The sequence below is a fragment of the Ranitomeya imitator genome, chromosome 7 (genome assembly GCF_032444005.1).
Source record: "Ranitomeya imitator isolate aRanImi1 chromosome 7, aRanImi1.pri, whole genome shotgun sequence".
NCBI classification, from domain to species: domain Eukaryota; kingdom Metazoa; phylum Chordata; class Amphibia; order Anura; family Dendrobatidae; genus Ranitomeya; species Ranitomeya imitator.
In genome coordinates this window covers 90,424,079-90,449,588 of record NC_091288.1, presented here as the reverse complement: position 1 = coordinate 90,449,588, position 25,510 = coordinate 90,424,079, and the positions used below count along the sequence as shown (strand labels likewise).

Genomic DNA, 25,510 nt, shown 5'->3' with positions numbered 1-25,510 from the left:
CCCATTTGGGCCTCTGTACATCCCATGGGTTCAATCACTAGGGATGGGTCAGGGCTATTGTCTGGCTGTAGCCTGACTCCGGAAGGGAGTACATGGAGGTGACACTCCGTGTTCCCATCCGTTGGTGGTGTGGGGAGATTGAGACCCTAAGGTGACAGTCGCTACTAAAGCGAGCCCAGGCATGGCAAAGAAACGGTGCAAGAGGGGGTAGGGGAGGGGACACTCCGCGTTCCCGCCTGTTGATGATTCGGGGAAATCGGACACCTGAAGAGGTCCGTCGCCCCTTCGTTCTGTGAAGGAAAAATTAAAAAAAAAAATGTAAAAAGTAAAATAACGTTGGGGGTCTGAATCCCAGACCCAAGTGCCTCCTACGGACAATAAGCAAGAACTGGTTCGATTACAGCCAGCATGAGGGTATATACTGCAGAGGAGGAGCTAATTTTGTTCAAGTTTTCTTAGTGTCCTCCTAGTGGCAGCAGCATAACACCCATGGTCCTGTGTCCCCCCATGAGGCGAAGGAGAAAATGGTATGATATATTTATGTACGTACAATATAGAATTAACTTTTCTCGTGATCTTTTTGGAGTTTACTTCTTTCACGTCACGTACACACCAAGAATAAAATAAAGTAAAAAGTTTATAATAATTACACAAATTGTTTACTCCCCACAAGTGATACAAATATTTCCTACATTACAGACAATTTTAGAGAGCACAGAAAACTACACAACTAATACACAGGCTATTTAGGTCTTCCTGAGACTGACATATGATTAAAGTGGCATACAATCTTTTGGGTTCACAAATCCGTTTTATCATTGGTTTATATTATAGGTGTTGACAATGCAATTTCTGTATTTAAAAAAAAAAACAAAACAAACCACACACTCCTTGCCAGAGGGCAGGGGTTGTCTGAAAACAGAAAAAATCCTCATAATTAGTAAGATCTCTGCATTTACAATGAACCTTGACTGTGTGCTGCCAGTGTATAACAATCAGTCCTGCCCATGGGAAGGCCACATAGGGGACTCACTACAAGACCATTATAGGAGCTGTCTCTTTAAATAAAGCGAAAGAATCCGATCTAGGTCATGACCCACGACAGGTTGAGGATTTGGCAGAAAACTTATTGAACAAAAACAATATAATTTTGTATGCTATAAAGATAAACAATTTTGCGAGACGTAATACCCCCCCCGTTCAATTATCAGCACGTTTGTGACTGCCGCAAAAAGCCACCAAGTGTTTCCAAGAGATCATAATTTACCAATAAATGCAATCTACGAGATAAGTAAAGTATCAGCTCTCCAAAATGCACCACACAGCAAATACAAGTGCCTTGACATTGGGTTGGTACATTATGGAAAATGTCACATTCTCCTTACAGTACCGTATTTTTTAGTTTTGTAAGACGCACTTTTTTTCCCTCAAACTTGAGGAGGAAAATGGGGGTGCGTCTTAGAAAGCAAACATGCCTTATCGAGATCGTGGGTGCAGGCTGCGATGAGGGGGTGACCGGCGTTTGCTGGCCTGTGCTGCGTGGGTGTCCGGCGCTGCCCAGGGCTCTGACGACATTTTGCGGCCGGCCACAGCCCCTGCACTTCCACGGTTCAGCGCTGAAATCTCATCTCTCAAGATCTTGATCCCGAGATCACCATCTGCGCATGCGCCACCCCCGGCGGTGGCCATATTCTCGGAGACTACCGCACATAGAACTGTGGAAGTGCCGGGGCTCTGGCCTGCCGCAAAATGTCGGCAGAGCGCCGGACACACTCGCGGCACCGGAGGCCCCAGAGGCACAGGCAAGCAACCGCTGGGCACCCGGAGACACCCCTGCAGCAGCAGCACCGGACACCCCTGCAGCAGAGTACATCAGAACACCCCCTCATACCAGCCTGCGGCATCACACCACTCCTGCCTTCTCCAGCAGCGATCCTGGGACCCCGCTTCACAGCAGCCACCATCCCCGGTAAGCAATAAGATGCAAGGATTATAAGAAGCACCACCATTTTATTAAAAAAAATTTTTTTCTTATTTTTGTTCTTAAAATTTGGGGTGCGTTTTATAATCCGGAGCGTTTTATAATCCAAAAAATAGGATAATTACATGGCACTCACAGTATCATGGTTTTTACGGAATCGGAGAACCTCCTGGTTATCTTCAAAGGTGCTGCCCATTGCAGTCTGAGTAACAGATTTCATGGCAAATCCAAGCATATGTTGACACAAGGGCACATGCTGAGATTGAGGAATTGAACTCCACTTTGATAGTAACTCCTCCGAGAGCTGAAAGATAAATACTACTGTTTACACAGCCTTATAGGATACATACAATTCCATTTCCTTACTTTTTAGCTATTCAACTGGCAGTCAAAGAATCCAGATAAAAATAACGCCTATACGCCACATCACAGGAAACTTAAGACCCCCGTACACACTAGGCTAAGGTTGGCTGCAGTAGTCGATAGCGACAGGATTGGCTAACACACATAGGGGTATAGGGGTAAAGGGGTATAGGGGTGCCAGCCAACTGATCGCACATGCCCAATTTTGTATTCCCGAAGATAAGCCACCGGCCTACATGTCAGCCAGGGGCGCCCAGAGAACACATGATCACTTGCTAAACTTGTGCTCCTGTGTATGGGGAGATACGGCCATCTAATAAGTATGGGGACTTTAATATTGCACCAATAACCATCTACAGATTAATTTGGTCTACTCCATTAATACTTTCTACCTTTATAGATTCTGGTTATCGGCTGTTCTTTATAGAGGACTGCTCGCCTCCCCGGATAGGTCTTTTAGAGCAGGGGTCCCCAACTCCAGTCCTCAAGGCCCACCAACATGTCATGTTTTCAGGATTTCCTTAGTCTTGCCCAGGTAATAATTGCATCACCTGTGCAATGCAAAGGAAATCCTGAAAACATGACCTGTTGGTGGGCCTTGAGGACTGGAGTTGGGGACCTCTGTTTTAGAGTGACTACTAAGGTTCCCATGAATTGGTTCTCGGGCTCCATTTACTCCAACCTTGCATTGAGCCAGTCCTCTAATGCCTCCTGACACTGTATGAATGAACCGACAGCTGGCCATTTCCCCGATTGCCTTCCCGGGGACCTTTATACTGGACCATGATCAGTGTAAAAAGCTGTTCTATATTTTGCCGCTAGTAGCCACGTGCTCCTTTAGGCCGCTCTTTTCGAGCATTGTTAGCATCAGTCTTCCTAATTTAATACTAAGCTTATGGCCTGCTGCAAGAGCAAGTGACACATGCAGTGGAGGCATCAGTACAACTGGGCACCTTCTAGACACATACCCGGCCGCCAGTCACGCTCAATGACAGCAAGTGGGGAAGGAGGGCATGGGTTATGTAGCATCGAGTAGTCAGTGTGCAGGACCACCCAGTTTCCAGAAACAAGTAGGAAATAAGTGTTTTCATAACTTGTGTACTGGGGCGTTTAGGTTCAGACACATTAGGGCTGCATATTACATGGCCTCTATGGCAATGGGGGCCCTTTACTAAGACCATGACAGGTTCCTTTTTACTTCCATTGTTGCGGTGATGGCTTTATCAGCAGAATACTTCTATGTGTCGCTGCTCATGTCAGTGTACAGGCTGCCAATCTGTGTAAAACAGCCTGTCATCTGACAAGTTGCAGGAACCCACTTTAATTTCCTTGCTATAATATCAGATTGTACCCGATTCTCATTATATAAGAATAGAGAACAATTCTGAAGCTTATGTTGTAGAAACTCTGTATTATTCCATTGTGTAGCCACACAATCTATTGAAATGCCCTATATCTTACCTTGCATGTAAACCCTGGCTCCCAGTCCTGTGAGTGGCACTGGATGTGGCTTCAGTCACGCTCCTCTGGCCAGTAGTGACTCCCATCATCATCATCTCAATGATGGGCTGAACTGTTCTGATGTCACAGCCCCCTCAGAGGAAATCCCACGGCTTTGCAATGATGGCCAGCTCCCAGTTCATGAGAATTACAGTTGGGTGCATATCCCCTGCTTCGTTTTCAATCCTCACACGCTCCGAAAGCCGCTGGAACTCAGAAGTGCAGGAAAACTATGTACTCCTGGGAGCTGGCCGTCATTGCAAAGCCATGGGATCTCCTGGGAAAGGCCTGTGACATCAGAGCAGCCTAGACGCCATCATTCCTTCGGCAGCAAGTGTGACTACTTGTCAAAAAGGTATGTAACAGTACCAAAATACAGCGCCACCTGCAAGGCTGGAAGGCAGGAATTTACAGAGAAGGTAAAGAAAGAGTAAAAGTGTTGTGTTCCTTTTACCGTATATACTCGAGTATAAGCCAAGATTTTCAGCTCATTTTTTTGGGTTGAAAGTCCCCCTCTCGGCTTATACTCGAGTCATACCCAGGGGTTGGCAGGGGAGGGGGAGCGGGGGCTATCTAATTATACTCACCTGCTCCTGGCGCGGTCCCTGCAGGTCCCTGGCTGCCCGGCGCCCCAGCTTCTTCCTGTACTGAGCGGTCATATGGTACCGCTCATTACAGTAATGAATATGCAGCTCCACCTCCCATAGGGGTGGAGCTGCATATTCATTACTGTAAAGAGCGGTAACGGTGACCGCTCAATACAGGAAGAAGCTGCGGTGCCGGGGAAGCAGGGACTGCACAGCGCCAGGAGCAGGTGAGTATAACAGGGAGGGGAGCGCTGCGCGATATTCACCTGCTCATCGTTCCGGCGCCGCTCCGTCTTCAGCGTCTTCTGCAGTGACGCTCAGGTCAGAGGGTGCGATGACGTGGTTAGTGCGCGCCCTCTGCCTGAACGTCAGTGCAGAAGACGTTGAAGATGAAGCAACGCCGGAACGGCCTGAGTGACAGTGAGGTGTGTATGTGATTTTTTTTTTTAATCGCAGCAACAGCAAATGGGGCAAGTGTCTGTATGGAGCATCTTATGGGGCCATAATCAACGTTTGTGCAGCACTGTATGGCGCAAATATCTTTATGGAGCATCTTATGGGGCTATAATTAACGTTTGTGGAGCATTATATAGGGCAAATGTGTCTATGGAGCATCTGATGGGGCCATTATTAACCATTATGCAGGATTATATGGGGCATATTTTAATATGGAGCATCTTATGGGGCCATCATAAACTGTATGAAGCATTATATGGGGCTCCTGATTCAATATGGATATTCAAAACACTTAACCTACTGATGTCTCAATTAATTTTACTTTTATTGGTATCTATTTTTACTTTTGACATTTACCGGCAGCTGCTGCATTTCCCACCCTAGGCTTATACTCGAGTCATTAAGTTTTCCCAGTTTTTTGTGGCAAAATTAGCGGGGTTGGCTTATACTCGAGTATATAAAGGTACTTAAATACTGGGGGGGCTTAGATTTACAGCTACATTAGGGTGCACATTACATGACTTGTGTGGCAGTGGGGGCAGTTTAGTAGGGCAAAAGTGACAGGTTACCTTTAAATTACCTCTGTTGTGATAAAAGCCTATCCGCAGAATCACTTCCTTCCAATTAAGAGATCACTATCCCCAGGCATAGACACTAGGATATATAGAGATAATTGCGAGGTACCTTTATTATTACACTGAAGTTACTTTGTAGAGACTTGTTGATGGCGTTCTCATACAGCTTCTTCTGCATATGGCTTTCAGTCGCTTCTCCAATGACCCCAGACTGGTATCCCAAGAGCGACTTCAGCATCATCTGGAACGGGTCGGCTAGAACATCATGACATGCAACAATTAAAGGAGAACTCTGATTTATTCCCCTCCCCCCATCTACTATCATATAGTAATGCTGTATATATGCAGAGAGTGCATTGCAACACTTGCCAGGCGCAGTCTTAGGCCGTTTCCAGCACCATCTGACCGCATTTGTGACCTGCTGAACCGCACAGTGTCTTGAGGAGGAGCGGGCAGGAAACAGCTGAAGGCAACGACCAGTAAGTATCGCAAGACAACCTCTACAAACACATGACTATAGGCTAATAGATGGGGTGGGTGAGGAGGGAAAAAAACACCATACCAAGATGTTCCTTAAAAATGGGAATTCCAAAATAAATGAGCAGCTGTAGTTTTCTACAATATTTCAGTTTGGATTCAACTGTACCCATTATGGCCACGTAATATATAGCACAGCCCACGCAGTATATAGCACAGCCCACGGAGTATATCACACAGCCAACATAGTATATAACACTGCCTATGTAGTATATAGCAGCCACGCGGTATCTAACACAGCCCACGTAGTATACAGCAGTGTGGGCACCATATCCCTGTTAAAAAAAAAAATAATTAGAATAAAAAATAGTTATATACTCACCCCCTGGGATCCACCGAAGCTCCGGCGATACGCGCACAGCTGCCGCCATCTTCCGTTCCCAGGATGCATTGCAAAACCGCTAAGTCTTCTGGGTAATTTTGCAATGCATCGCCGGGAACGGAAGATGGCGGCAGTCGCGAGCGGCTCGGCGGACTACGGAGGGTGAGAATAGCAGGTTTTTTGTTTTTTTAACATTACATTTTTTTTAACTATTGATGCCGCATAGGCAGCATCAATAGTAAAAAAGTTGGTCACACAGGGTTAATAGCAGCGGTTACAGAGTGCGTTACCCACAGCATAACGCGGTCCGTTATCGCCGGCATTCACCCTGTGTGAGCGGTGACTGGAGGGGAGTATGCGGGCGCTGGGCACTGACTGCTGGGAGTAAGGAGCGGCCATTTTCTTCCGGACTGTGCCCGTCGCTGATTGGTCGTGGCTGTTTTGCCGCGACCAATCAGCGACTTGGATTTCAATGACAGAGGCCGCGTCCCGCGACCAATGAATATCCATGACATTCAGCTTCTTGTGGAAATTTGTTGGGAGTGAACAAGGGGGATTCTGGAATCAGGCATCGAAACACGATCTCCCTAGTACTTAAGGGTATGTTCCCACGATCAGGAACCAGCAGCGGTTTCGACACAGCACACGTCAGCTCCATCCAAAGCACTGCTAACTTTTGTAGGAGGTGGTTCTGCATGTGTTCATTGAACCGTGCAGAATCACCGCGTCCAATACATTGTACAGGTGATATTTATCCGCAAGATAAATTGAAATGCTGCGGTCTGGAAAGAAGTGCCGCATGTCCATCTCCACAGGGAAGCCGTGGGTGCCAAAACATGCATAGTGGTGATGGCATTTCTTCCATTCCCATCCACTATGCTGTAACATCTGGACCCTGCGGATGTACACAGCATCCAACCTGCAGCGTTTACTAACCATGGGAACACACCCCAAGGATCTCTTTTAATGGAACTACTCAGGATGGTCTGCTGATACATTGGTCCTAGTTTTTATTATGTGGCACTGTGGAGACACAAGATATGTATCAGAATTTTCTGCTGCAAATCCAAAATGTACGCACAAACTAAAAAAAAAAAAAAAAAAAAGCCCGCCACACAATTTGCTGACCGTAAACAAAATATTCCATCTAAACGATGTTTAGCTATTCAAGTTAAAAGTTTTGTATACTCACAGGTTTTGTTGGGGTTAATGTGCTGTCTTAAAAGATCCAGAGACCCAAGACTAACCACAAGCCTTCTACCAAACCAAAAGGACGCCACAGCACCAAACTTCTCATGTAAATTCACCAGGAACTCATGCAAGCTGCCTTTGCTCACAATGTCCTGCAGATTTCCATCCCTGAAAGCAGACAGATGACTTAGTAGAAGGTTGGGCATCTATTACCTCTGTGGTGATCTTTCAGTGCTTATTACATCACATTCACGTCAAACATCTATAAGTAGGCAGTCAATGGGAGTATCAAGAGCTGCAACACCGCTGACCAAGATGGAAAACAGCAGCTGCTCAGAAAGTGATCATTGGTGGCAAAGATGAATGCAGAATCTGATAACATGGAATTTCTTGTCTGCCAGGACATGGGTTTGTGGATGAGGCATAAACTGGTACTGCTGGGAATAAATCAGTATATAAACAAAGCTATGTAGCTGAAATACAGTTATCAGTTAGTGGCACATGTGCTCAAACTCATGCTTAATACACGTGTCCTTAGAGCATGAATGTATCATGTTTTGCCAGCTGTTGACAACCCCCTGAGGAAGCCCAGGCGAAACGTGCATCGGGGCTGCAGTTGCATACAGGGACATGGTACTATATGGGTAAGCATCCATCATTTCATACTTCTATATATTTTTCTCTCATTGACTGCAGGTGGTTTTCCATGCCACTTAGGCTACTTTCACACTAGCGTCGTGCACTGCACGTCGCAATGCGTAGTTTTGCAGAAAAAACGCATCCTGCAGACTTTTTCTCCATAGGCTTGTATTAGCGACGCATTGCCACACGTCGCAACCGTCGTGCGACGGTTGCGTCGTGTTGTGGCGGACCGTCGGCACCAAAAAACGTTGCTTGTAACGTTTTTTGGTGCGTTGTGTCCGCCATTCCCGACTCAGGTATACAAAGAAAGCAGGTTGTTTTTTTTTTTTATAGTCCCACATGTGACCTCCGCTCCATCTTGGAACGTAGGGTTGGACCACATACATCATGTCCGGTGCCGTAACCAAGGTAACGCTTATTTAACCCCCTCCAGTCCCATCTACTGCTGGAAGAGGAATGTTCATTAATAGAATAATGGAGGGGGAATTCCTTCTTATAAATGTGTGGATATGTTGGCTAAGTATTTGACTTTTAGTTGGAAGAGAAACTCCTCAGGCCCATTGCATACATTCTCCCCCCCCTCCCCTTTTTATTTTTGCTACAAGGGCATCCACTGCCTATGCACACTAACTCTTCAAACACTAATACAGTGTTCTCCAACTCCAGTCCTCCAGAGCCACCAACAGGTCATGTTTTCAGGATTTCATTAGTATTGCCCAGGTGATGGAATTATTGCCTGTGCAGGTGATGCAATTATCACCTGTGCAATACTAAGGAAATCCTGAAAACATGACCTGCTGGTGGCTCTGGAGGACCGGACTTGGGGAACACTGCCTAATCGTATTTGCAAAGCAAGGGACCATAGTCCTGCCAGTAATGGGGGATCTCCAACATAAGTATCCAACAAAGATTAGGAGTGGATAACCTCAAGGTAAGGTGATTTGATGATGAAAAACACACACATTACAGTAGCTCAATGATGACACAAATATGCGGTAAATACGAAGTGTATAAGGACAAAAAATGGTAGTCAAGAGTAAATTCAGATGTGGTTAATAGCTGCAGGAAAAAGAGAAATCCAGTTTGTTTCAAGGAAGTAAGTGTATTAGTGGTGTGACCATTAGATGGCATCTACATACTGGCACTATACTCAAACAACTAATACATCTCCCAGTGAAACATTAAAGAGTAAGGCTACTTTCACACTAGCGTCGTGCACTGCACGTCGCAATGCGTCGTTTTGCAGAAAAAACGCATCCTGCAGACTTTTTTTTCCATAGGCTTGTATTAGCGACGCATTGCCACACGTCGCAACCGTCGTGCGACGGTTGCGTCGTGTTGTGGCGGACCGTCGGCACCAAAAAACGTTGCTTGTAACGTTTTTTGGTGCGTTGTGTCCGCCATTCCCGACGGCGCATGCGCGGCCGGAATTCCACCCCCTCCTCCCCGCAACTCACAATGGGGCAGCGGATGCGTTGTAAAAATGCATCCGCTGCCCACGTTGTGCGGCGCTTCCACAGTATGCGTCGGCCCGACGCACTGCGACGGGCCGAGTACGACGCTAGTGTGAAAGTAGCCTTACTCTTTAATGTTTCACTGGGAGATGTATTAGTTGTTTGAGTATAGTGCCAGTATGTAGATGCCATCTAATGGTCACACCACTAATACACTTACTTCCTTGAAACAAACTGGATTTCTCTTTTTCCTGCAGCTATTAACCACATCTGAATTTACTCTTGACTACCATTTTTTGTCCTTATACACTTCATATTTACCGCATATTTGTGTCATCATTGAGCTACTGTAATGTGTGTGTTTTTCATCATCAAATCACCTTACCTTGAGGTTATCCACTCCTAATCTTTGTTGGATACTTATGTTGGAGATCCCCCATTACTGGCAGGACTATGGTCCCTTGCTTTGCAAATACGATTAGGCAGTGTTCCCCAAGTCCGGTCCTCCAGAGCCACCAGCAGGTCATGTTTTCAGGATTTCCTTAGTATTGCACAGGTGATAATTGCATCACCTGCACAGGCAATAATTCCATCACCTGGGCAATACTAATGAAATCCTGAAAACATGACCTGTTGGTGGCTCTGGAGGACCGGAGTTGGAGAACACTGTATTAGTGTTTGAAGAGTTAGTGTGCATAGGCAGTGGATGCCCTTGTAGCAAAAATAAAAAGGGGAGGGGGGGGGGGAGAATGTATGCAATGGGCCTGAGGAGTTTCTCTTCCAACTAAAAGTCAAATACTTAGCCAACATATCCACACATTTATAAGAAGGAATTCCCCCTCCATTATTCTATTAATGAACATTCCTCTTCCAGCAGTAGATGGGACTGGAGGGGGTTAAATAAGCGTTACCTTGGTTACGGCACCGGACATGATGTATGTGGTCCAACCCTGCGTTCCAAGATGGAGCGGAGGTCACATGTGGGACTATAAAAAAAAAAAAAAACCTGCTTTCTTTGTATACCTGAGACGCAGCGCCGGACATGATGCATGCGTTCCAGCACTGCGTTCCAAAAGAGGTAATGAACGGAAGTCACATGACTAACTACACCGGAAGTGACATGTGGGGTCACCTATGCATTCCACATCAATGCGCATAGGAAATGACGTAGGTACACTTACCACATGAGGATCATTTGGCGGTCTATTTAACCTAAACACTCAGTAGCACAGTAAGCCGAGTCATCCCCCATATACACAATGGGACTTAAATATTAATAGATCTACTTGACTGTACTTTATCTTCCTTTCCCTGATGAGTATGAGAAACAAAATGCTTCGGGATGAAAAACTATTGGGGTCATGGTAACAAGGGTCCTTTTGGAGTATTAATTCGGGGTATTGTATGGATGAAAATAATTGCCTCCCCTGAAAGGTCTTACGGTCCCTTGGAGCTCGGTCATACAAAGGAAAGCGAGGTGAGGTCTTTGCTATTTACATGTACCATATACTATTAGAGCTGAGGTTGATAGAGGAAAACAAGGTGAGAGCTTTCCTCTTTTTTCCCAATTTAACCTAAGCATTGAACTTTGAATTTTTCTCTTGGTATTGAGATATAATCAACATCATTGTGGATTTTGTCTTAGTGGCCTCTTTACGAGTCCAATAACTGCTATGTAAGACAGCAGTTGTGTGTCTTTCATGTGATTTTTTGTTTTTCCGATTGCCTTTGGGGCTTTTTAGAATTTTTCAATAAAGTTTTTTGTAATTTTAATGTTACCTACTAATCACACGATAAGACGGAGCAGCTCTGCAAGCAAGCATTACCAGCCACAGACACCGATAACGGGTGATCGGCGGTGGGGTGCCTGGTGTTGGACCCAGGCTAAACATTGATGACCCATCCTAAGAATAGGTGATCAAGGGAAAAAGAAAAAAAGTAGGGGGATAACCTCTTTAACTTCTAACTGTCAATCTATTCACAGGACCCAGTACATCCACCTGTGGCCATCGGACAGGAGCCCCGAGGACTGCCTCTTATGTTCTGGCATTCCCAACTCTATATTATGCAGCCTCATGCGAGGTCGTTGTTACAGTGTGACACTGCAGCAGGCTGGCTAAAAAAAAAATAATTATATATATATATATATATATATATATATATATATATATATATATATATATATATATATATATATATATACACATATGTATATATATATATATATATATATATATATATATATATATATATATATATATATATATATATACACACATACAGTACAGACCAAAAGTTTGGACATACCTTCTCATTTAAAGATTTTCCTGTATTTTCATGACTATGAAAACTGTAAATTCACACTGAAGGCACCAAAACTATGAATTAACACAGGTGGAATTATTATACTTAACAAAAAAGTGTGGAAAGGTCAGATAGACCCGGCGCCTGCGCACTGCAGTACTTTCCTCTGCCCTCAACAGGGCAGACAAAGTACGCCTGCGCCGGAGCCGCGGCATGAAGACAAGAAGAGGACGTCATGGAAGAAGATGGGAGGCGCCGGAGCGGACCTGAGACACCCATTTGACCAGACCAGCAGCGGGACCGCCCCTGGGTGAGTATAATCTAACCTCTTTTTCTCCTCTTTCAGGTTACATCGGGGGCTTTCTACAGCATTACAGAATGCTGTATATAAGCCCCTGATGCCGGTGGGCTTAGCTCACCATCGATTTTGGGGGGTGACAAGGTTCCCTTTAACATATGAATTGAGAAGGGCAATCAGTCTATAAATTTTACAGTCTAGTCTATCCTTGCCTGGTTTGGGAATCAATGTTATAAAGGAGTGTAGCACGGAGTCAGGGATCTGAACTGACTTTAGAAAAGAATTGAAAAGGGCAATTAATGTAGGGAGAAGTCATCTTGGAAGGTCTTGTAGTACAAGTAGGACAGACCATCAGGTCGTTTTATCTAGTTTTGCCAAAGAAGATACTGTATGGTATAAAGGCGCTGTCAAAAATCGATAAAAACATGGCTGCATTTTTCATTACTAACTCTGCCTATGTGTTATGCAGGGCTGTAGAGTCAGTAAGCCAAACCACGGACTCCAGACTCCTCAATTAAGGGTGGTTTCACACTTGCGTTTTTGTCTGCAGCGTTTTTTGCACAAAAACGCATGCGTTTTTTTCCCTATATTTAACATTGAAAACGCATGCGTTTTTTGTTGTACGCGTTTCAAAACGCGACCAAACGCGTACAACAAAAAAACGCATGCGTTTTTTTGCTGCATGCGTTCTTTTTCAGAAATGCAACTTGTAGTATTTTTGAGAGGCGTTTTTTTGACACATAAAAACGCATGCGTTTTCATGCGTTTTTTGTGTGTCAAAAAATACATTGGAGTCAATGGAAACGCATGCGTTTTTATTAAAAAAAACAAAACAAAACACACTGATATGCCACCCCCCACCATAAAGGTGATAAGGGAATCCTAACCCTAAAGATATCCTAACCATAACCCTAAAGGGATCCTAACCCTATCCCTAACCCTACCCCTAAAGAGATCCTAACCCTAACCCTACAGGGATCATAACCCTAACCCTACCCCTAACCCTACCCCTAAAGGGATCCTAACCCTACCCCTAACCCTAAAGGGATCCTAACCCTACCCCTAACCCTAAAGGGATCCTAACCCTAACCCCTTTAGGGTTAGGATCCCTTTAGGGTTAGGGTTATGATCCCTACCCCTAACCCTAACTGTTTCTGTTTATAGTGGGTTTTTTACTTTATTTTGATGATTGGCAGCTGTCACACATTTCTCAGCATGCGTTTAAAAAACGCAAACGCATGAAAAAACGCATGTAAACGCGTGAAAACGCTGCGTTTTTTTTCACCACATGCAAAAACGCATGCGTCAAAAAAACGCAGCGTTTGCACGCGTTTACATGCATTTTTTCACCATGCTTTTTTTTTTTAAACGCATGCGTTTTGAAACGCAAGTGTGAAACCAGCCTTACCTGACTTCCGACTCAGACTCCACAGCACTGGTCACCACTGAGCATGTACATAAAGTGCAGCACAGATTCATCTCAACTAAACGCCGAGATCCTTGTATCAGGAACAGAACAATTCATAACTTTCCCAAATTCTTATGAAAACATTTACAGCACATCCTGCATTGTACCAAATTTATTATATATTAGAAGTTGGTCCATTTTATGCTGACTCCACCATAATGGACACAAACTCAGACTCCAGAGCCCTGGTGTAACGTGTGGTATTGCACATAAACCCCATTAAATTGCATGCTGCTGAGCTAAAATAGACAGGTATGGTTCTGTTTCTCCATATATACATTTTAGAACTTACTTCTCCTCCGAAGGGGCAAGTCCCGGTATGCCACATGCTTGTCTAGATGACTAAAAGAGAAAAATACAGAGTTCAGAAAATGAAGTGTGAGATTTCAGGCAGATTAGGATCAGCTTTCATAAGACGGTAGTCTGATCCCCAGACTGTAAACACGTTACCGATCAACTGGAAAAGAAGCAAAATGCTCATTCACGGGCTTATAGTCAGGAGCACATAACCCTGTGTAAACAGAGGCTGTCCAGATGACAATATGCATGTTGTATGGGCACAGCATCACTGAGGATTTATCTTCAATAGGCAAAAACCAGCCATACTACAAACCCTAGCGCTGCAAGCACAATAAGCTAGCTGCAAAGTGTCTCAGGAGGCTTAACTTTTTGCAACTTGTTTACTTGTTGCCGTGTCCTCCGGGTCACATTGTGGCCCCTAACTTGTATTGCACTGTGAAGTAGCCTGAATTGCAGCCATAGCCTATAGAAGCCTATACACAAACATCTCAGGGTAGATCTGAAAGTGTTCGGATTAGTATTTAAAAAAAAAAAAGGAATTTTGGCAACACAGCAGTTAAAGCCTGCAGTTAGTAACACAAAGTGGGAAACATCTGTGCAGCTACAAAATGTCACCCACAGTGAACAGAGCAAATGTCAGCGGCCGGAGATCCAGCACAGAACTCGGCCCTGAAACTGGGTCCTATCAGAATTCAGAAAAGGCCACACTGGTATAGCATATACTGCATTTGTTAGGCTACGTTCACATTAGCGTTGCACGCCGGTGCGTCGGCGACGCAACGGCGACGCAACACTCGACGCACAAAAAACCCTGCGTTTTGCGACGCGTGCGTCGTTTTTTGACGAAAATCGGACGCACGAAAAATGCAACTTGTTGCATTTTCTTGCGTCCGACGCTAGCGTCGGAAACGACGCACGTGTCGAAAAACGCAACCAAAAAAACGCACGCGTCCCCTATGTTAAACATAGGGGCGCGTCGCCGCTGCATTGCCGCTGCGTCGCCGACGCAACAGCGACGCACATTAGCGGAACGCTAATGTGAACGTAGCCTAATACATCCTTTTAGACTGCAACACTCTCCATTCCCTTTTGTTTGTAAGTCTACCAAAAATAAATGTCAATTTGCATCATTTGCCTAGTATTATATAGCAATAATTATAGTTACACTAGATGGTAGCCCAATTCTAATGCATCGGGTATTCTAGAATATGTATAGTAGTATCTAACACAGCCCACGCAGAATCTAACACAGCCCACGCAGAATCTAACACAGCCCACGCAGAATATAGCAAGGTGGGCACCATATCACTGTTAAAAAAAAAAGAATTAAAATAAAAAAAAATAGTTATATACTCACCTTCCGGCAGCCCCCGGATCCAGCCCAGGCCTTTAGTGATGCTCGTCGCGACGCAACATTCCCAGTAATGCATTGTGGCAATAACACGTGATGATGCGGTCATTGCCGCAATGGATTCTTGGCACCGGAGCATTGCGAGGAGTGGGAAAGGCGCCGCCGGAAGGGGAGAATATAATGATTTTTTTTATTATTATTATTTTTAATATTAGATCTTTTTACTATTGATGCTGCATAGGCAGCATCAATAGTAAAAGATTGGTTACACAGGGATAATAGCAGCGTTAACGGACTGCGGTACACCGCGGTGTAACTCAGTCAGTTTAACGGACTGCTAAACCGCTATGGGGGCACTGACTGGAGGGCAGTAGGGAGGGGGCACTGACTGGAGGGGAGTTGGGAAGGGGAATTCAAGGCCGGACTGTGCCTGTCACTGATTGGTCGCGGCCAGCCGCGACCAATCAGTGACGCGGGATTTCCATGACAGACACACAAACAGACGGAAGTACCCCTCAGACGATTATATAGATAGATTATTACAATCATTATTATTGCACTACTTTACATAGTAACTGATACAAAAACTGTAAGTTGTGATATTTTATTGGGCAATTAGGTCTTCTATTTGCTTGGCTTTGACAATATAGGAAGTGACCAAAGGGTAATGGATTGTTTGATGTGTAAGTTACAGAGATACACAATACCGCCATAGTAATATATACTTTGACTTCAATGTATATTCCACAACATTACAATAATTATGGCATGCATGCATGTAGCTGTAATGGAGAATGCAGAATATAGTACTCTGTTATTTCCAGCAGTCCATGGACAATGGATGGATCAGGTGGGCATGCTCTCTATCCCCGCTTTATTCAGACAGATCTGCAGTGACCTGCTTACGGTATTGATAGAGGTCCTAGCGGTTTGACCCCAGCAATCAGTAAGTTTTCTGTCACCCTAACTTATTAATGATGGATAATTTCCAATCTTGATAAAACCCTTTAATAAAATCTATATATGAATGAGGAGTTAAAAGGGAACTTGTCAGTTGATTTTTTAAAATCTGCCTTCATTCTGTCCTTCTCAGAAGAGTAGCTGAACTTACGCTCCCCACAGGGCGGTAGAGTAAGTATAAAACAGACCGACTCCTAAAATATATAACACGTTGGGTACAGTAGTACAATGCAGGATGTTCTGGAAAGGTTTTCATAATTTGGGAAAGTTGTGAAATGTCTGTTCTGTTCCTGATCTAAGGATCTCGGCTTTTAGTTGAGATGAATCTGTGCTTCACTTTATGTACATGCTCAGTGGTGAGGCAGGGATGTGGAGTGGGATAGTCATAGCATCTGGTTTGTAATCATTAACCTGGGAAACTATTTGATGGGATATGGATAAAGAGTCTGCGTTTTCCAGAAGAAAATCAATCGATTTTACGTAGACATATCTATCCCTGGCCTTACACTCAACACACACACGGTAAATTGCCATTTTATCCTCATGAAGCAACACATTTCCAACCAGGGCTGTGAGGTCAGTAAGCCAAGCCACTGACTCCACAGCACGGATCACTACTGAGCATGTGCATAAAGTGCAGCACAGATTCATCTCCACTAAATGCAGAGATCCTTAGATCAGGAACAGAACAGACATTTATAGCACATTTCACAACCTTCCCAAATTATGAAAACATTTACAGCACATCCTGTAACGAACCCAATGTATTATATAGTTAAGAGTCGGTCCATTTTATACTGACCAATTCCACAGCCCTGATTCCAACAGGAATATATATTTTTCACATGAAGTAATGTAGTCTGATATTTTGATTTATGTGAAAATCTGCACACTATTAACTAGTTTATACTGCAAATGCATCTCTGAGCCATGTTCACAACAGAAGGTTTTATTTAAAGGAGTTCTGAACTTCTACAGTGAAATTCCCAGTGAGCAAAAATTTCACTATAAGTAATTGGCATGTACAGATGCATCTCACAAAATTAGATCATCATCAAAAAGTTAATTTATTTCAGTTCTTCGATACAAAAAGTGAAACTCATTACATAGAGTCATTACAAACAGAGTGATCTATTTCAAGCGTTTATTTATGTTTATGGCTTACAGCCAATGAAAACCCAAAAGTCATTATCTCAGTAAATTAGAATACTTTATAACACCAGCTTGAAAAATGATTTTAACATCCGAAATATTGGCCTACTGAAATGTATGTTCAGTAAATGCACTCAACACTTGGTCGGGGCTCATTTCGCATCAATTACTGCATCAATGCGGCGAGGCATGAAGGAGATCAGTCTGTGGCACTGCTGAGGTGTTATGGAAGCCCAGGTTGCTTTGATAGCAATCTTCAGATTGTCTGCATTATTGGGTCTGGTGTCTCATCTTCCTCTTGACAATACCCCATAGATTCTCTATAGGGTTAAGGTCAGGTGAGTTTCCTGGCCAATCAAGCACAGGGATACTGTTTGTAAACCAGGTATTGGCACCTGTCCACACTGCCAAAGGTACCAAGTCCTGCTGGAGAATGAAATTTCAATTTCCAAAAAGCTTGTCAGCAGAGGGAAGCATGAAGTGCTCTAAAATTTCCTGGTAGACGGCTGTGCTGACTTTCATCTTGATAAAACACAATGGACCTACACCAGCAGATGATGTGGCTCCCCAAACCATCACTGATTGTTGCAGATGAAAACTTTTTGATGATATTCTAATTTTGTGAGATGTATGTATGTGTTAGGCCATATTCAGACATCAGCGAGTCACGTACATGGTCAATCTATGGTGTTCGTGGGTTAGAACTCATACCCATTATAGTCTACTAGATGGTGGCCTGATTCTAACGCATCGGGTATTCTAGCATATGTATGTATGTACGTACGTACGTACGTATGTATATAGCAGCCACGTAGTATATAGCACAGGCCACGTAATATATAGCAGCCACATAGTATATAACACAGCCCACGCAGTATATAACACTGCCCACATAGTATATAACACTGCCCAAGTAGTATATAGCAGCCACGCAGTATATAAACACTGCACACATAGTATATAGCAGCCACGCAGTATATAACACTGCCCACGTAATATACAGCACAGCCCACGCAGTATATAACACTGCCCACGTAGTATATAGCAGCCATGTAGTATATAAACACTGCCCACATAGTATATAGCAGCCACGCAGTATATAACACTGCCCACGTAGTATATAGCAGTGTGTCAAACAAAAGAAAAAAAAGCTAAGGTCATACAGATGGGGATCACCACGCATTGGATTTAGCAAAAATAGAACAATTTTTATTACACTGCAATATACATGAAACAAGCAATACAGGAAACAGACAGTTTAAAAACAATAAAAAAACCCTGACGAAGCCTCCTTTGTGGGGCGACACGCGTTGGGTCTCCGCTTCACCTGCGCTTTTGACTGCCCGTGGTGCCCCCTTCTTATTTATTTTTTGTATATAGCAGTGTGGGCACCATATCCCTGTTAAAAAAATAAATTAAAATAAAAAATAGTTATATACTCACCCGCCGGTGTCCAGCGAAGCTGTCACGATGCGCGCGCTGCTGCCGCCAGCTTCCGATCCCAGAGATGCAATGCAAAATTACCCAGATGAATTAGCGGTCTGGGTAATTTCACAATGCATCTCTGGGAACGAAAGCTGGCGGCAGCCGCATGCGCATCGGCGGACGACGGAATGTGAGAATAGCAGGTTTTTTGTTTTTTTATTATTTTTAACATTAGATCTTTTTACTATTGATGCTGCATAGTAAAAAGTTGGTCACACAGGGTTAATAGCAGCGTTAACGGAGTGCGTTACCCACGGCATAACGCTGCCATTAACCCTGTGTCAGCGCTGACTGGAGGGGAGTATGGAGCGGGCGCCGGGCACTGACTGGACGGAAGTAGGGAGGGACTAATTCTCGGCCGGACTGTGACAATCTATATATATAAAATTGTCTAAGGGTTTTTCTGTCTGTCTGTCCTGGAAATCCCACGTCTCTGATTGGTCGAGGCCGCCAGGCCTCGACCAATCAGCGACGGGCACAGCATGGCGACGATGATGTCATAAAGGTTGCCTCGACCAATCAGCGACGAGCACAGTCTGCCGCAAATTCGCCTCGACCAATCAGTGACGGGCACAGTATCGACGTAGATGTCATAATGGTTGCCATGGCGACGGTGATGTCATAAAGGTTGCCTTGACCAATCAGCGACGGGCACAGTGACCATGATGTCATAAAGGACGTAGACATCCCGCGTCTCTGATTGGTCGAGGCCGCCAGGCCTCGACCAATCAGCAACGGGCACAGCGACGATGATGTCATAATGATGTCCTAAAGGACGTAGAAATCCCATGTTTCTGATTCAGCGATGGGCACAGTATCGACATAGATGTCATAATGGTTGCCATGGCGACAATGATGTCATAAAGGTTGCCTCGACCAATCAGCGACGGGCACAATCTGCCGCGAATTCTGGAATCATCATTGTCCATACACTACGGGCACATGCATATTCTAGAATGCCCGATGCATACCCGACGGGCACAGCGACAATGATGTCATAAAGGACGTAGACATCCCGCGTCTCTGATTTGTCGAAGCCGCCAGGCCTCGACCAATCAGCAACGGGCACGGCGACGATGAGGTCATAATGGTTGCCATGGCGACGATAATGTCATAAAGGTTGCCTCGACCAATCAGTAACAGGCTCAGCGACGAAGATGTCATAATGGTTGCCATGGCGACGATGATGTCATAAAGGTTGCCTCGACCAATCAGCGACGGCCACAGTCTGCCGCGAATTCTGGAATCATCATTGTCCATATACTACGGGGACATGCATATTCTAGAATACCCGATGCGTTAGAATCGGGCCACAATCTAGTACTATATAATTGTCTAATGGTCACTTCCGTCTTTCTGTCTGTCCTTCTGTCTGTCACGGATATTCATTGGTCGCGGCCTCTCTCTGTCATGGAATCCAAGTCGCTGATTGGTCGTGGCTGTTTTGCCGTGACCAATCAGCGACGGGCACAGTCCGGAAGAAAATGGCCGCTCCTTACTCCCCGCAGTCACTGCCCGGCCCCTGCATACTCCCCTCCAGTCACTGCTCACACAGGGTTAATGCCGGTGGTAACGGACCGCGTTATGCCGTGGGTAACGCACTCCGTTACCGCCGCTATTAACCCTGTGTCCCCCCAACTTTTTACTATTGATGCTGCCTATGCGGCATCAATAGTAAAAAAAATGTAATGTTAAAAATAATAAACAAAAAACCTGCTATTCTCACCCTCCATAGTCCGCCGAGCCGCTCGCGCCTGCCGCCATCTTCCGTTCCCAGTGATGCATTGCGAAATTACCCAGAAGACTTAGCGGTCTTGCGAGACCGCCAAGTCATCTGGGTAATTTTGCAACGCATCCTGGGAAGGAACGGAAGATGGCGGCAGGTGCGAGCGCATCGGGACAGTTTCGCTGGATTGGATCCCGGCGGGTGAGTATAGAACTATTTTTTTTTTTTTTTAACAGGGATATGGTGCCCACACTGCTATATACTACGTGGGCTGTATTATATACCGCGTGGCTCTGTGCTGTATACTACCTGGCCAGTGTTACATACTACCTGGCCAATGTTATGTGCTGCATGGGCCGGGCCAATATACTACGTGGGCCGGGCCGGGCCAATATACTACGTGGCTGGGCAATATACTACGTGGCTGGGCAATATACTACGTGGGCTGGGCAATATACTACGTGGCTGGGCAATATACTACGTGGGCCGGGCCGGGCCAATATACTACGTGGCTGGGCAATATACTACGTGGGCCGGGCCAATATACTACGTGGCTGGGCAATATACTACGTGGGCTGGGCAATACACTACGTGACTGGGCAATAGCGGGGGGCGCGGGGCAGCAGCTGGGGGGAGGGCAGCGGGGAGATGCACCTGCACGCTGCTCCTGGCTCCGGAGCGGACGCTGACAGGTCCATTGCTTTCTCAGCAGGCGCTGTGCAGTAGAGCACCGGCATCCTTCCATCACTCTCCGCCTTGCGGTCACTCTGGCCCCGCCGCCCCCGGGCCGCACATACCGGGTACAGGTAGAGCACCGCTCCCACCAGGATCAGGAGAAAGGTGATGGCGAATATAGCGAAGTCCAGCATCCTCCGTCCTGTGCCGGCAGCTGCAGCCCGGCCTGTGTGTCAGCGGCCCCGCCCCCGGCAGCCACGAGCAATCGATGTGGAGTCCCGGAAGCGTCGTGGATTCGGAAGTCGCTGACTAGTGACACGTGGGTGATTGTGGGGAGGACGGCGCTGGGGGAGCGGGTCTGTGTCCGAGGCGGTGCCCGGCGATAGATAGCGGAGCGTACAGCAGGTTGTGGCTGCGATGCACGCTGGGACTTGTAGTTCCACAGCTCACTATTGTAGCGCCAAGCGGAGCCTGCGCAGTACGTGCCCTTCATTCAGAGTCCTGTTATTTCCGTGCTACAGATGGAATTCCTGTCTCTCCTCCTTAGGCCACGTTCACACGTTCAGTTTTTGATCAGTATTTGACATCAGTATCTGTAGCCAAAACCAGGAGAGGAAAAGTATAATAGAAACATCTGCACCACTTCTGTATTTATCCCCCACTGCTGGTTTTGGCTACAAATACTGAGGTAAAATAATGGAATGTTAGGCTATGTGCGCACGTATAATGGTCCCCTGCGGATTTTTCCGCAGTGGATTTGATAAATCCGCAGGGCAAAAACACAGTGTTTTTCCTGCAGATTTATTGCGGATTTACCGCGGTTTTTGTGCAGATTCCACTGCGGTTTTCTATTATGGAGCAGGTGTAAAACCGCTGCGGATTCCGCATAAAGAAGTGACATGCTGCGGAATGTAAACTGCTGCGTTTCCGCGCGTTTTTTTCCGCAGCTTGGCCACAGCGTTTTCGGTTTACATTGTAATGTAAACTCAAGGGAAACTGCTGCGGAAACACTGCAGATCCGCAGCAAAATCTGCAACGTGTGCACAGAGCCTTAAGAGTTGGAAGGGACCTCCTGGGCCATCTGGTCCAACCCATGCTCAAAGCAGGATTCACTAAATCATCCCTTGAGAGATTTGTAGACAGCTATTAAGTCTCATCTCAGTCTTCTTTTTTGCAAGCTAAACATTCCCAAATCCTGTAACCGTTCCTCATAGGACATGGTTTGTAGACCGGTCATCATTCTGGTTGCTCTTTTCTGAACTTGCTCCAGTTTGTTGATGTCTTTTTTAAAATGTGGTCCCCAAAACTGTACACAGTATTTCAGATGAGGTCTGACCAAAGAGGAGTAGAGGGCAATAATGACTTCACGTGATCTAGACTGTATGCTTCTGCTAATACATCCCAGAATTGTATTTGCCTTTTTTGCTGCTGCATCACACTGTTGACTCATGTTAAGTCTGTGATCTATTAGTATACCCAAGTCTTTTTCACACGTGCTGTTGCTTAGCCCTATTCCTCCCATTCTGTATATGCTTTTTTATTGCCCAGATGTAGGACTTTGGATTTTTCCCTGTTAAAAACCATTCTGTTAGTTGCTGCCCACTGCTCCAGTTTATTTAGATCTTTTTGAATCCTCTCTCTCTCTCTTCTATAGTATTTGCTATCCCTTTTAGCTTTGTGTCATCAGCAAATGTAATCATTTTACCCTCAATTCCTTCATCTAAATCATTGATAAAGATGTTGAACAATACAGAGCCCCGGACAGAGCCCTGTGGTACCCCACTTGAGACATTCTTCCAACTGGATGTGCAGCCATTTACGACCACTTTGGGTCCGATCACTAAGCCAGTTATGAATCCACAGTTGCCTTGTCCATTCTATACTTAGTCATTTTTTCAATAAGGATTGTGTGAGATACTTTGTCTAATGCTTTGCTGAAGTCAAGATATACAATATCTACATTTCCCTGATCCCCCCAGTCAGTGATTCTGTCATAGAAGGAAATTAAGTTAGTCTGGCATGACTTATTAGTTACAAACCCTTGCTGACTCTGTTTAATCACTTCATTCTTATTCAGGTACTTACATACATGTTGTTTAACCCCTTCATGACCTTGGGATTTTTCGTTTTTCCGTGTTCGTTTTTCACTCCCCTCCTTCCCAGAGCCATAACTTTTTTATTTTTCCGTCAGTTTGGCCATGTGAGGGCTTATTTTTTGCGGGACGAGTTGTACTTTTGAACGACATCATTGGTTTTAGCATGTCTTGAACTAGAAAACGGGAAAAAAATTCCAAGTGCGGTGAAATTGCCAAAAAAGTGCAATCCCACACTTGTTTTTTGTTTGGCTTTTTTGCTAGGTTCACTAAATGCTAAAACTATCCTGATATTATGATTCTCCAGGTCAGTACGAGTTCATAGACACCTAATATGACTAGGTTATTTTTTACCTAAGTGGTAAAAAACAATTGCAAATTTTGCTAAAAAAAAAATTGCGCCATATTCCGATACACGTAGCGTCTCCATTTTTCATGATCTGGGGTCGGTTGAGTGCTTATTTTTTGCGTGCCGAGATAACGTTTTTAATGATAGCATTTTGGTGCAGATACGTTCTTTTGATTTTAATGCAATGTCGCGGCAACCAAAAAAACGTAATTCTGGCGTTTCGAATTTTTTTCTCGCTACGCTGTTTAGCGATCAGGTTAATGCTTTTTTTAATTGATAGATCGGGTGATTCTGAGCGCGGCGATACCAAATATGTGTAGATTTGATATTTTTTTATTGATTTATTTTGATTGGGGCGAAAGGGGGGTGATTTAAACTTTTATATTTTTTTTATTTTTTTCACATTTTTTTAAACTTTTTTTTTTACTTTTGCCATGCTTCGAGGCTAGAAGCAGGCACAGCACGATCGCCTCTGCTACATAGCAGTGATCTTCTGTTCGCTGCTATGTAGCAGAAAATCAGGTGTGCTGTGAGCGCCGACCTCAGGGTGGCGCTCACAGCTACCGGCGATCAGTAACCATAGAGGTCTCAAGGACCTCTATGGTTACAATGGAGAAGCATCGCCGACCTCCGATCATGTGACGGGGTCGGCGATGACGTCATTTCTGGCCGCCCGGACGGATGCGGTAGTTAAGTGCCGCTGTCTGCGTTTGACAGCGGCATTTAACTAGTTAATAAGTGCGGGCAGATCACGATTCTGCCCGCACCTATTACGGGCACATGTCAGCTGTTCAAAAGAGCTGACATGTCCCGGCTTTGATGCGGGCTCACCGCGGAGCCCTGCATCAAAGCAGGGGATCTGACCTCGGACGTACTATCCCGTCCGAGGTCAGATAGGGGTTAATTATTTGTTCGAAGATCTTTCCTGGTATAGAAGTCAGACTCACCGGCCTATTGTTCCCTGGGTCCACCTTCTTCCCCTTTTTGAAGATAGGAACAACATTTGCTCTTCTCCAGTCTTCTGGATACTGACCTAATACTGATAATGTGAATGTGGCCTAACAGTGCGTGTCCAAGTTCCAGATTGCCGGCGCTTTGGATAGAGCGTAAAACTCGCTCCGCCCAAAGCGCCGCCCCCTTCTATACGCGTGGTGATTCCGGATATGTTCATTGCACCCCATTCAAAGGGCCCTGTGATTTACCTTTGCGGCGACGCAGCGTTGCCGCAAGGTAAATGGACATGCTGCGATATAAAAAGATGCGCCGCATGTCTGTAAACGCAGGGCCGCCGGATACGTGTTTGCACGCATAGTGGAGACTGGATTTCATAAAATCCCCTCCACTATGCTGTAACATCTGAACGCTGCGGGTTGAACGCTACAGCTGTACGCAGCGTTGAATCCACAGCTAATCCGGATGTAATCCTGAATGTGGACACATACACTTATAGTTCTGAAGTATTTAAAGTGAACCTGTCACCCCATTTTTTCAATATGAGATAAAAATATGGTTCAATAAGGCCTGAGCTCTGCTTTACATTAAGGCTGCCGTCACACTATCAGTATTTGGTCAGTATTTTACATCGGTATTTGTAAGCCAAAACCAGGAGTGGGTGATAAATGCAGAAGTGGTGCATATGTTTCTATTATACTTTTCCTCTAATTGTTCCACTCCTGGTTTTGGCTTACAAATACTGATGTAAAATACTGACCAAATACTGCTAGTGTGATGGCAGCATAAT

At 45.0% G+C, this 25,510-nt stretch overlaps 1 protein-coding gene across 2 annotated transcripts in view; it reads right to left on the bottom strand.

Moving 5' to 3' along the window:
* The window catches only part of CYP20A1 (cytochrome P450 family 20 subfamily A member 1), a 75,889-nt gene extending 54,114 nt beyond the window's left edge, over window positions 1–21,775 (bottom strand). The window contains exons 1-5 of one of the 2 annotated variants that reach the window (XM_069733642.1): window positions 21,450–21,775; window positions 13,971–14,020; window positions 7,514–7,680; window positions 5,572–5,717; window positions 2,118–2,285 (exon numbers count right to left, since the gene is read on the bottom strand). In XM_069733642.1, coding sequence (XP_069589743.1) covers window positions 2,118–2,285; window positions 5,572–5,717; window positions 7,514–7,680; window positions 13,971–14,020; window positions 21,450–21,521 — 603 coding nt within the window. In that variant the 5' untranslated portion in view covers window positions 21,522–21,775. The remainder of the gene's footprint in view (window positions 1–2,117; window positions 2,286–5,571; window positions 5,718–7,513; window positions 7,681–13,970; window positions 14,021–21,449) is intronic. The other variant, XM_069733641.1, reaches the window with a different exon arrangement.
* Window positions 21,776–25,510: the final 3,735 nt, after the last annotated feature.